At 38.6% G+C, this 12,371-nt stretch overlaps 1 protein-coding gene across 1 annotated transcript; it reads left to right on the forward strand.

Moving 5' to 3' along the window:
- The first annotated feature begins 445 nt into the window (after positions 1-445).
- LOC146445034 (taste receptor type 2 member 40-like) lies at positions 446-1,411 on the forward strand. The gene has a single exon (XM_085056886.1). It carries the CDS (start codon positions 446-448, stop codon positions 1,409-1,411), a length of 966 nt encoding a protein of 321 aa, XP_084913012.1.
- The last annotated feature ends 10,960 nt before the right edge of the window (positions 1,412-12,371 follow it).

A 12,371-nucleotide genomic window follows, 5' to 3' on the forward strand; every position in this document is an offset into this window, starting at 1 on the left:
CACTAGTTACAATGTAAGACCTCTTTGTCTCCTGACATGCTGCTGCCTCTGTTGGGTTTCATGTTCATCTCCCTCCACATTGTTGGGTACTGCTGTAACTAGATAGCCACAGAGCTTTCTGCCACTCTAGACAGAACATAAATAATTGGACACAAGATGGATAGGTTAATACAGCTGGCTGTCTCACATCCCTAAGGAAAAGCATAGGCAAATCTTATGCATGTAAAAGATTAATTACTAAATCTTTGTCTGATTTGCACGTTCAGGAAGAACAGCAATAATTTCTCACTATCATTTCCAGATCCGCTATCATTTTCAGATGTCTTTTTGCTCCTACATATAAGGTGAGCAGTCAGGAGCTGTGACTAGTCAGATACCATTAGAACTGCTCAACTTCTTGCACAGCTACACAGGCTAATCAGGCAGAAGAGACCAAAGCAGCAAGATGTTGCCACCAATTCTTATCATTTCAATAAGCATTGTAGCTGTTGAAGTTGTTGCTGGATTTGTTGGAAATGGATTTATCACAACTGTTAATATCATTAACTGGATCAGAAGCAAAAAAATTTCTTCAGCTGATATGATCCTGATCTTTCTGAGCACATCAAGGCTTATCTTGCAGGTGACTGTCCTGATGCACATCCACAGTCTCTACTTTGCAGATGTGTTCAAGTTGGCTTCGGTGTACAAAGACTTTGGTGCTGTGTGGATGTTTGTAAACCATTCCAGCTTGTGGTTCAGTACCTGGCTCTGTGTACTCTACTGTGTAAAAATAATCAACGTCACCCAGTGGCTGCTGCTGCAAATCAAGTGCAGAATAGCTGGGATGGTCCCCTGGCTTCTTCTTGGATCGCTGGTGATCTCTTCTATGACTTCTCTTCCTTTACTATGGATTACCCCCAACACTTACCTCTGCACCTCCACAGGGATTTGCAGAGAAAACAGCACAGCTCATATCACAGACTGGGGTAGTTCACATCTCTACTTGCTGCTCCTTTACTTTGTAGGTTGCTTTTTCCCTCTAGTAATCTCTGTGGTGACATCAGCTCTGTTAATCACTTCTCTGTGGAAACACAGAAAGACGATGCAACATTATGCAGATACTTTCAGGGATGCTATGATAGATGTACACCTAACTGCCATTAAATCCATTATTTCTTTCTTAATCCTGTATCTTTCCAGTTTTGTAGCTCAAATTCTGTTGATACTGTCAACATCTCAAAGTAAAGATTTTGTGAAAGTTGCGGTATCCTTAGTTGTAGCTGGAGCATATCCTTCCATGCACTCAATTATCCTGATAGCAGTCAATTCAAAACTGAAATTGGCATTTAGGAACCTTTTCCTGCATTTTAAGTGTCATTTGGAAGATTCATCTCCAAGCCCCAGGCTTGAGCAAAACACTCTCCAGTAAGAAATCTGAAATCAAGACTCACCATGTATTGTTTCACTGTCTTATTTTCTTGACTGGTAACTTTCATCTTCCAGAGATTTATGTGACTAGTCCTCCTCAACATTTCAGAGCATCTAAAATGACATGTATTTTTGCCTTACTTGTGTACCACTCTAGCTCCTTCCATCTTACTGAATATAGAGAGAGAATAAAAATGCACTGAATGTAAAAAGTGTACTTAAATCAAGTTCAGGTTGTTTTGTGATTTCAGATTATCAGTTTAAGACTGACAGTTATACAGAATGTTTGAATAGAAGAAAATGGGACTAAAACAGACAAGAATGTACAGAGCTCACAAGTATCAGCTCTCAGCTAAAGGATTTTTCACCTGAGAAGGTTAAAATTTGATTAAACGTGTTGTGCGAGTCATAGGTAGTGTTACATAGAAAAAGAATATGCTTTTAAACTGGAAAAGCTAGATGTATGATAACCTGAGGGAAAATGAAGATTTGGAAACATACAGCCAATTGATATAATCAAATTGCATTCCAAATGAGGTTTATTTATGTTAGGATTCCGGTATGTCTGTAACAATGTAGTGGTTAAAATCTATTTTAAAATGGATACTTTTGTTTGTAATATACGTTACGCTTATTTGTTTGGTTTTCTTGAAAGTGGATTACCAAGGTGGTGATTACAATGTAAAGTGATGTGGGTGCATAGAACTACCTGTAGAAAATTTCACTCTTGTTGAGTTGACCATTCTGATCATAGATTTTCCTTTATTGTCATGATTTGCTATTGCTTTGAGCACTTGTGAGTGGTTTCTAATGCTGTTCTCTTTTAATATTTTATGTTACTATGAAGTTTCACGTGAGGTTGATGAAATACATTCAACAAGTCCTGTCGTGTTTTATCAAATAATGTGTTTGATAAACCTATTTTCAAGTTCTCAGCTCACCTCAAGTGTTTTTATGCTGTATGTTTCTCAGCAGGAATTTAGATAATGCCAGATTATGAATTACTGTGGTGAGAGTTTCAGTCCCATCTATAAAATTAATGAGCTGAATGATTCACTTATTATTGGAGTGTAGTGGCCTCAGTTTTTGAAACATCAGAGTAATCAATTTATAACGTGCTTTGAAATTCACTGTTTAACAATATTAGATAAAGTGTGAATATAATGTTTTTAATTTATATCTTAAAATATTTTTGAGAATGAAATATATGTCAGTGGGAGACATAAAAGGATATCTGTGTAATATGAAATTATATGATTATTAGCACATGTAAATCATGGGGTCAGACTGCAGAGCAGGAGGGAGGGTCATTAATCCCTTGAACACAGCCTTCGGGGGAACAGTTCAATGCACTGCAAAACTGAGGCTTCCATAATGCCTTCTGTGTCTCTCTGTGGTGTTGCATCCAGAGAGACACAGCAGTCCCTCGAGGGAAGCAGGTGGGAGCCATAATGCTTCATGTCACAGCACAGCCTGCTCCGCTCTACAGCTGCCAGCACAGACCAAGGTTAGAACAGTTACACAGCCATTCAGCTCTTCCAGCTCTTCCAGCTGGCAACACCATGAAAAGAAAGTATCCTGAAAAAATGAGTTTTTTTGAGACTGTTTTATTGCAGGGTGGTTGGTAGTGGTATTCGGTTTTTTGAAGCTGGTAATTTCCCCAGTGAGCTCATTTCTCTTCAGGTATTTCCAAAGCCATTTCTAGGGACAGTCTGAAGTAGAGGGATCAGAGCCAAGGATGCTAATAACAGCCCTTGCTCAGCTTCTTCACTGCCTCCTCACCTTCAGGAGAGGGAGATCTTAGGCATGAGCAATCATTAATAAAATATCTTTCAGTGCTTCTGGGGGAGCGGGAGGACAAAGCTCAAGGACCTGATGTCTTTATACTGCATTGATGAAAGTTTTGTTGCACACAGCATAGAGTGAGATAGACGGGTACATATATTAGAATTTTAAATGACTGGATTGGTAAATAAATTATTTGTTTTGTCCTTTTCCATTCCATCCTTCCCTCAAGCTTCAATTTATTTTCATGTCTTCTTATACAGTATATACAGATTCCTATTTGTTTTTTTTATCTTGCCCTGCTCCTTGGATTTATCCTATCACACCCCAAAATAATTTTCTATATTCTCTTCAGTTCTAGCCTTCTCTCTCAGGTACATTTTTAAAAAGCTTTCTCATTATTATTTTACAAAAAAAATCATGCGCCAAATTACAGTAGATTTGTTTCTATATCTAGTTTGTTCCAGAAGGCAGATCAATAAACTTGATGAATGTTTAGGCAAGTACTATTTGTGCCCCAAAAAATCATAAAAATAACATTATTGAGATTTCATTGTCCAAGAAGTGTTTGTATGATGATTGAAAATAAGACTGAGTTCACCAGTACATTTCCCCTGGAACTTTTCAAGTTACATGAACAGGAATATGAACGGGAAAAAACTGTCTGCAGTTTGTATAAGGCCAGAAACTTTGGCAGCACCAAAATCATTGCAAGTATGGCAAAAAATGGTGATTAGTGCAATTGTTCATACTGACTACATGAAAACCAAACCTTGTCTTCTCCAACATTTCTTTTACTTATTTTTTTTTTTTTAGTGACATTGCTCTTGCTTTTTCCAGGTCAGAGTTCATCACACTTCTGTTTCCAGGCAAAGCAGTATTTTACTGTGCAGAAATTAAGGGACTTTTGATTGCATTCTCAGCAGCATGTCCATGAAGCTGGCAAATTTCTCACTTCCAGTCTTTCAGCAGGTGACTCAGAAAGAACTACCACAGACATGCTGAGTTTCAGGTGCTGGTCTGCTTTGTCAAGTCTTTCCTTTTGCCTAATCAGAGGCTCTAGCTGACAAAATCAGGTGGATATGAACTCTGCTGTCTCTAATATATTTCTCCTCTGCCAGCCATGGAACTTTCCTTGCTCTTTCTGATAGTTTGCTGTTCTCCATGATGTAATTATCTCCCTGTAAGGTCCACAAGACCAACTCCACGGATCCCAGAACTGATGTTCTTAAAAATGCCACTAAAACACCCATTTTCACTGTTGCTGGTTTTCTAACAGTAATCCGGAGGTTTTTCACCTTCTTTGCATCTGATAGCAAAATTCTGTTAATTTATTCTGATTAATTTTGGGTAATTTCAAAAAATAAAATAAGTGTCAATGAAGATACCACACTTATACCTATCTTTCCTTGAAATCTGACTTCCCTCCTTTCTGCAAGGTCTGGAGAAAAGTTTTACCTCCTGTAAGAGTTTATAATAGGATTGTAACCTGGGATTACTTTTATCTCTATTTATTTATTGTCTTCCCTATCGTAATACTCAGCCTTCATTTCATTAATATAAACAAGGACAGTTCTTCCAATGTTGCAAAATACTTCTGAAGGCTAATCCCTCTTCCCCTCAATATTTCTTATCCTGTTTGTTCCTGTTTTGAGGACATCTCTGTGGGAGGTCATTGGAGCTTAGTTAGATATATAAATTATGTTCCCTCTAAATATATCAGACAAACCCTTCATAGCTATATGGGTCTTAAGGTTTATTAAAAAAAAAATAAAAACAAAGTAAAAAGAGTTTTGTTTCTAAATTAATGTGAAAATGGCTTTGACCACTGAGTGTCCACTGCAAAACAGTTCTTTTGCTGCCTCAGGAAAAGCAAAGGGCTGAACAGATGATTTGACATCATCATCTCGTAATTGCCTCTTGGGGGAAGGGGTGAAATTAAACCCTTTCTGGCCTTTAGGCATTCAGATGTGATACTGTGATGAGATTAAGATGGATGATATAATTCATAAATTTTAAAAATGATTGTTAGGTAATTATACTCTATTTTTTATTTTCTTCCACCCCACCCAGTGTCATATTTGAATTTCATTTTTTCTAGTTTTATATCTTTTATTTTTCCCTCTCCTTTGAGTGTTTCCTTTTTTTTCCTTTTTAGAAAAAAATTAATTCTTCACTTTTCACTCATATTTCTTGCCACTTCCTCTAAAAATCTCCACTGTTTTTGCTACTGTTGCTGCTGTTATTGCAAATACACGCTAATGAAATCAAGCTGGGTTCATTCACATATTTACTGTATTATAATAAACACAAGTATCAAGGCATCTTATTTGTTTTAGCAGATTCATACTTTTCCTTTTCTGATACTATTGCAAGAAAAATTTCTCCCTTTCCTTGTGAAAGCATTTTAAAAAAACAAAAAAACACCCCAACAAACAAAACCCCACATACTGATACTCTGAGACATGTGAAGCTTCCCTCTCAAATCCCACTTCAGTCACTTCTGCTTTGTTGTCCTTACCCTGTCCTTTGCTTTCTCTCACCCCAGTGTGGATCCCTTTTTCTTTTTCAGACTGCTTTCTATTTTCTTTCTCATTTGTCCTGTCTCCTTTAAGATCATTTTCTAAGTCTTTACTTTCTCCTTCCTCTGTTTAGTTTTGTCACCCACCTCTCTGATGGTGTGACATTCAAACATACCTCATACATCACAAACTACCTCAAACATTCTTGTTCATTTCTATGTTTACACTGTTTGTTTCCCTTCCAGAGTAGAGATGACCATCCAAATATTTTCATTACTTAGGATTAAGATAAGCAAAAAGAGGAAATAAAATGTAGCTGCACGTCTGCAAACAGCAAAGTGGAAAAACACTGTGTTCAAACACTGCATGTATGAATTGTATGTTTAAGACCAATATTATTTTAAATACTTGCATCCTGAGAAACATCAGAAAGAAAGTTTGTATTTATAGACTTGCACACTCCCTTAGAGAGGACACCAAAAGTCTATCTATTGCAATTAATTCTCACCACCAGAACAGAGGGAAATCAGTATTTTTTGTGAGGAATTTCTCAATCCCCTCCAAGAAAGATGTATAACAGGAGCTTTGAATAGGTATTTCTTGACCTCATTTGACAATTCATAAGAAATATATTATGAGCTTTATACAGGTGATCAACCAGTAGAGGTTCAGACCCCTAACATAGCATGTGGGTATAATTGGAGTTTCAATGGTTGCAGAAATAATGTTTCTTCTGCTTAAGGCACCCATAGCTTTCTTGGGGAATCTGAAGTAGCGTTATTGCACATGTAAAGAAATTTATCTGTCTCTGCTGAAGAAATAAGTACCTAGCTCTCAATTAATTCAATATAAAGGGAGAAAAGACATAATATAAAAACTTCATCATTTTTAAGTTGTGTTTGGATCACAGCTGCAGCCAGTCTCCTTTTTCATTCTTTTTTACAACTGGGTGAGCTTGTGCATTTCTCTCTAGCCATGGCTCTGCTCAAGCAGGAATATGGAGAAATTTTCCAAAAAATATCCCCTGGGAAAGGTTATGCTGAGATATAATATCTCTTGGCTTCAATTCCCTGGAAGTGTGAAGACCTGAATTCTTAGATCCCCTGTCTATTGACTCTTCCTACAGCCAGTCTGTGGTTATTTCAAAGGGCAGCTCCAAAGCACATTCTGTCAAAAGAGAGTTCAGCTTTTGCAAAGTGAATGAAAACTCAAATATTGTATTGGGTTTGAAACTGGGTGAACACCTGTACAAAAACTCATAATATATATAGGCAGTAGGCTCAGGGACTGGGAAGAAGGAGAAGTTTCAATAGGTGTGTGTGATGAGTCAATGCAAACTTCTTCCCAGTCCCTTGGCCTGCTACATCTCATCAGCATGGAGACGACTTGATTTGCTTTACAAAGTCAGTGGGAAAGGTTGAAGTTGTAAGGGGTCCGGCGGGGTCCGGCCGCCTGGCCCCAACGAGCTTCCGGGGCTTCGGGAGACCTCGGGGGCCTCACCTGGCCCAAGCTCTCAGCCCTCCCGGCTGTTCAGCTCTGTCCAGAGGCGGCTGCGGTCAGCCTCGGTGTTCCCAGGGTCGCTCCTTGGAGCGGCAGGGACCACGCGGCGGAGGCGGGTGCCTCCCGGGCAGGAACGCCGTGGAGTCGCTGGTCGCTTCCCGTGATAAAGAGAGTGCTACGAGTTGAGAGTCAGCAGTGTGCAGTTTATTAAGGAGAAGCGGCGCGGGGGAGGCACACTGGGGGCTCTCGGGTGGGGCGGTCCACGCAGCTGCCGGGCGCAGAACCCGGCGGGCTGGGGTCGCGGCCACACCACGCGAGAGAACAAAGGGAGGGGTTTTTAGGGGGAAATACGGGGTTTCCCGGGGAGGAACACAGGGGCGGAGCCAACGGGGCTCCGGGACAACATGAGGGACAAGGGGGGAGCAAATGAAATATAAGTAGGGAGGGGATTACAAGCAACTCATGGGGAAGCCCGGCACAGAACATTCTAGTGAGGGCAAGCAGCGGGGGCGGTGATAGGGGCGGGGAAGCAAACCTTAAACCAATAAGCTTAGGAAAACTTTCCAGGGGAGGGAGAGAGCGGTTTACGGCCCGGCCTCCTCCGAGTCCCAGGCGATGGCATCCTCGGCAGCGTCCCCGTGGATTACGCCGACCGCCGGCCTCGGGGACTCGGGATCTGCAGCATCGGGCCGCCGCACCCCCACAAAGGTTAAAATCTCAGGCTGGCCCTGTGGAAGCTTTCAGATAAGCCTTGCTTTTCTTGCTGACTGTAGAAAACACCCAGGTTAAGGGATGAAATGCTTAAGAGATTTTGGTTAAACCTTCTCTTTGAACATCTTCATCTTTACGAACATTTCTAGCTCCAAACTACTGTTCTGACCAAAAGTGGGAACCTTTGGATGATTCTCAGATCACGTCTCAGAGCACTGCTGGTCTCTTTTGTTATTTCTTCTCACTATCCTTTGGCTTATTTTAGCTTTTATTTTTTTACATCACTAATACATCCTTTCACACACTTCACGGTGATAGATGCTGAGGTTTCTAAGCTCTCCATATCATTCTGCTGGACACCATTGGGATGTATTTCCCTTTCATCATTCCATTTTAATGTCACCAGTTAATTATCTCTGTCCTCAAATTTATCAGAAGGAGGAGATAGAAATCTGGCAACTCTGGCAGCTCCAGGACACATATGCATGTAAATATCGTCCAGTTTCTGTCTTTTTCACTTTCCTTCTGTGTTTCTAGGTTTTTTTATTTGTCTACTGTTATTCAGCTTGGTTACTCACCAAGATTGCCTGCATTGTCTTTGGGGATCACTGCTTCTTCTTTGAATACACTATACTCTTTTTATAACAAATTTAAAAGAAACCATTGATTCAATGTTGCATATCGTCCTCTTAGTCATTAGAACACAGAAAATTCCTTCCTTATTTTGAGGGGTAAATTTTAAGAAGAACTTGATACAAATTAGTGCAAACACAAAAGCAGGGAAGATCCTGCTATTGATCATGTCCTTAGACACCTATAGTCTGAGGAAAAGGTCATTGAAACAATGTAAAAAAAAAATTAAAATTTGTGAATATGCAGTATATTTTCCTCACTCCTGAGGCATTAGATAAACATGATTCTATATTTTAGTTTGATGATGAAGTCCTTTGTATCCTCTGAGCTTTCAGCTGAGCATGCTGAAAGCTCTTGCGTTTTCAAGGGTTAAACAGTTAAATTTCATATAAAAATACTAGGACTTAAATAGCTCACTCAAGACACTTTTTCATACAAGAGCTTTGGGTAGGTTTTTTTTTTTATTACAGACTATTATTTAAAAGTTGACAGCAAAAGCAGTACAGTTATCTATAAGCCAGCTGTCATGATTTCTTCGGAAAATCACTTTTTGCATTGAACTGATGTTGTGATCATATACCTTGCTGTCATGTGGCTTGATAAATGATTGCTTGTTGTGAAGAGCCCATGAACTGTTTCTAGTACTTGAGCTTCTTACAGAGTATATTCACATGCAGTTGCAAACATTGTGCTTTCATAGTGCTGATTGAACAATCTTCATACAAATACATTATTCAACAAACATTTCTATGGAATAACTTCTTTCCAGACTGAATTTAAAAGGAATTAAGCTAGCTCTGATCTTTACAAGGTTTAGTAGGCTCTGTGAAAAAACACTGTAAATAGGGCAAGAGGGATTCATACCTCAGTTGCATCTCAGTTTAGTTCTTCTGTCTGTGGGGCTTCTGATGATCCATCAGTCTTCTCTGTGCTTCATTGTCCTGCAGTAATAAACACGTTTTTTATTCACCACTCTAAATTTGTTTGAAATAATACATAGGATGTGCTGTATGAATGCAAAATATTTTATTTCCTATTTTTTTGTTCACCTACATTTCATAGAACCTGATTTATTGATAAATAAGTGTGTGCTTCAGCCCATGCCTAAAATGATGTTGCTACATACACAATTGATTTTCTTTCCTATTAACAAAGGCCCCAAAGAGCTTTGAGTGAGAATCTTATTTTGAGAATTTTCTACATACATTAGACAGCTTAAAAAAGAAAGCATGAATAAACTTTGTATTATTTATATAAACCCTATACCATTCAGCAGCTATATATCTCAGGCTGAATATGCTGTGTATTTTCATACACCAAATTTTTGATAGAAACTTGCATAAGAAAATTGAAATTCTAAAATAAAAATGTGAAAAAGCTGTGATGTTTCCCTTCAATTATCTCTTTCCCATATGAGAAATTTTAGATGTCCAAAACCAGGAAAACTGAGAGAAGAAAGCAGTAAACAAATGAAATGGTGGTACCTAAGACTGGTGTTAGCACATTCCTGCTCCCCATGGCTCTCTGATGACTTTTGTTGTGCTCTGAACATGTCCAACCTTTTGTGGAATTATTTTGGGGTGGAAGCACTGGGGAGAGGAAAGGTTCAAAATTGCAGTTGACTAACTAAATTTCAGGAACATTTCACTAGAATATTTCCATAGGAGATTGGAAGAGTGTAGTAACGCAGACTAAGAATCTTACCAAAAAGAAAGTCAATATGTCCTGCATAGGGAAAAATTCTCTGGTATGAAAAAGCTCTTTAAACTAGTAGAGAGGAGTGCAATAAGATGCAGTGCCTGGGAAGTGAAGAAAAACAAAATTAGTCTAGGAACAAGATCAGTTTATCTGCAAGTGTAACTTACCCCCTTGAGCAAAGTGCACTGAGTTGTGATGGATTAACTACTATCTTGAGCTCTTTTACACTAAGTTATAACTCAACATGAAGTTTCACTTTTGATACAGGTGTTCTTTAGAGAAATTCTGCTCCTAGTGATATGAAGAGGGATAGACTAATTTGTCTTTGTAGCCACATACACTGATGAAAACTCCGCTCACCACTCCAGCTCTTAGTCTCTGAGAAATAAGTTCTTGTTCTCCAGAGTCAAAGCCAACATGCAGGGTAGGATCCAACAGAGTCACAAGATTAGTAATGCATACAGGAAATTTGTCTCATGGTGAGCAACATCCATTCCTTTTATACTCTGGTATAGCTTTTTTATTTATTTTTAAGTCAGATGAGGTCTGGACAATTTTTTCCCAATATGGTTATACAGTGTAAGTAAATGACTGTGATACCAATAGATTTGTGGGAGATCAAAGGACACAAAAGTCTTTTTCGTTCCACTCGAATTCCCTTTTTTAGTTTTGGGGGTCCAATCTCTCTAGTAATTCTAGAAAAAATCCGGCTGTATTATATCAGTTACTCCTCAAAAATTGTTTGCCATTATTACTGACAGAGAAGTTGAGACTTTAATCAAGACATAGACTTTTTGTCAGCAAACACAGGGTAAAGTTTTCCATGAGCCTCCAAAGAAACGTTGGTGTTTAGCAGAGCCCAGAAGAAAAGTACTGTGCTAGAGATACATAAAATCTGATGAGGCTTATTACTGTAAGGTAAATGAGAATCGTCCATATTGCTGATATTGTGTAATTACACCTAATTATAGACTGCTAAAGACATCTGCAAGCAAAGCCTCTGACCAAAGCTATGTGTGAGTACAAGAAGCAAGAGAGAATTTTGGGGAGCAGAAGGTTCTTTGAAAACTTCCAGTAGCAACAGAGCAGCCTAAAGACAGAGCGGGAAAGTAGAGATGCTGGTTGAAAGGTACTATTGTGAAAAATCAAAATCAAATAAAATAAACCAGAGAGAAAGGTACTTTAGTAGCAGCTCCCCATGGAACTCCTGAACTCTTATTTATCTATCAGGCTAAAAAATAAATTTAAAACTCCCAAGAATCATTAAAACTAAAATCTGTGCTCTACAAGAAACTTGGTGATTTTGTTTTTTTCCCCCTCATTAAATTCAACTATCATATATTCAAATGCAGGAGGGAAAAAAAAGATATGATATGGAAAATCTTTGACCAAGCCCACTTTGATTAATAATTTAGATTTCCTATTGCCTCATACACCTGTTGTGCTTTTAGATAACAGCTTTGTTTTCCATGTTGTACAGATAAGCCAGGTCACTGAGGTCAGAGTCTTCAGCCTCCACCTCAAACTCACATTATTGACAAGGGGCTGATTCACTCTACACTCTTACAATCTCTTAAACTCAAATTTAATCCATTAAATTGTGGCTGCTCTCCCTGTACAACAGATTCACAAGGCAAAACTACTGCTTAACTTCAGAATTTACTTAAATCAGTGTACTATGCCTTAATACTGTTCTTTCTTTGCCAGGTCCTCCAAGGTGGAAAAAAAAAAAAAAGTATCTCTGTTGTTAAAGGTTTCTTATAACACCCATTCCTGATCTATATTTTTCCTGCTTTTAGTTCAATGTCAACAGAGCAAATATGTAAGAGTCAGGTTATGTCTTCAAAAATTCATGCTCTCTCAACAGCATCCCAAGAAAACTGTCATAGTTCATTACAAGATTTGGGGATCAAGGCATCAAACATATTTGTGTATTATCCCCCCAAGCTAATTCCTTCATTCCCAAACTTTGAGAGCCAAATTTAAATAATACCTGTGCAGAGAAACTCCACCCTGCAAGGATTAAACATTTGCTTTTAGTGACATTCACATGATTTCAACTTTGCAGCTCTGACTACCATGGAGATTGGTGGCAGGAGTTTGATGGTTGTG

This window comes from Lichenostomus cassidix, chromosome 1 (assembly GCF_008360975.1).
Source record: "Lichenostomus cassidix isolate B80296 chromosome 1, HeHo_3.0, whole genome shotgun sequence".
Classification (NCBI taxonomy): Eukaryota; Metazoa; Chordata; class Aves; order Passeriformes; family Meliphagidae; genus Lichenostomus; species Lichenostomus cassidix.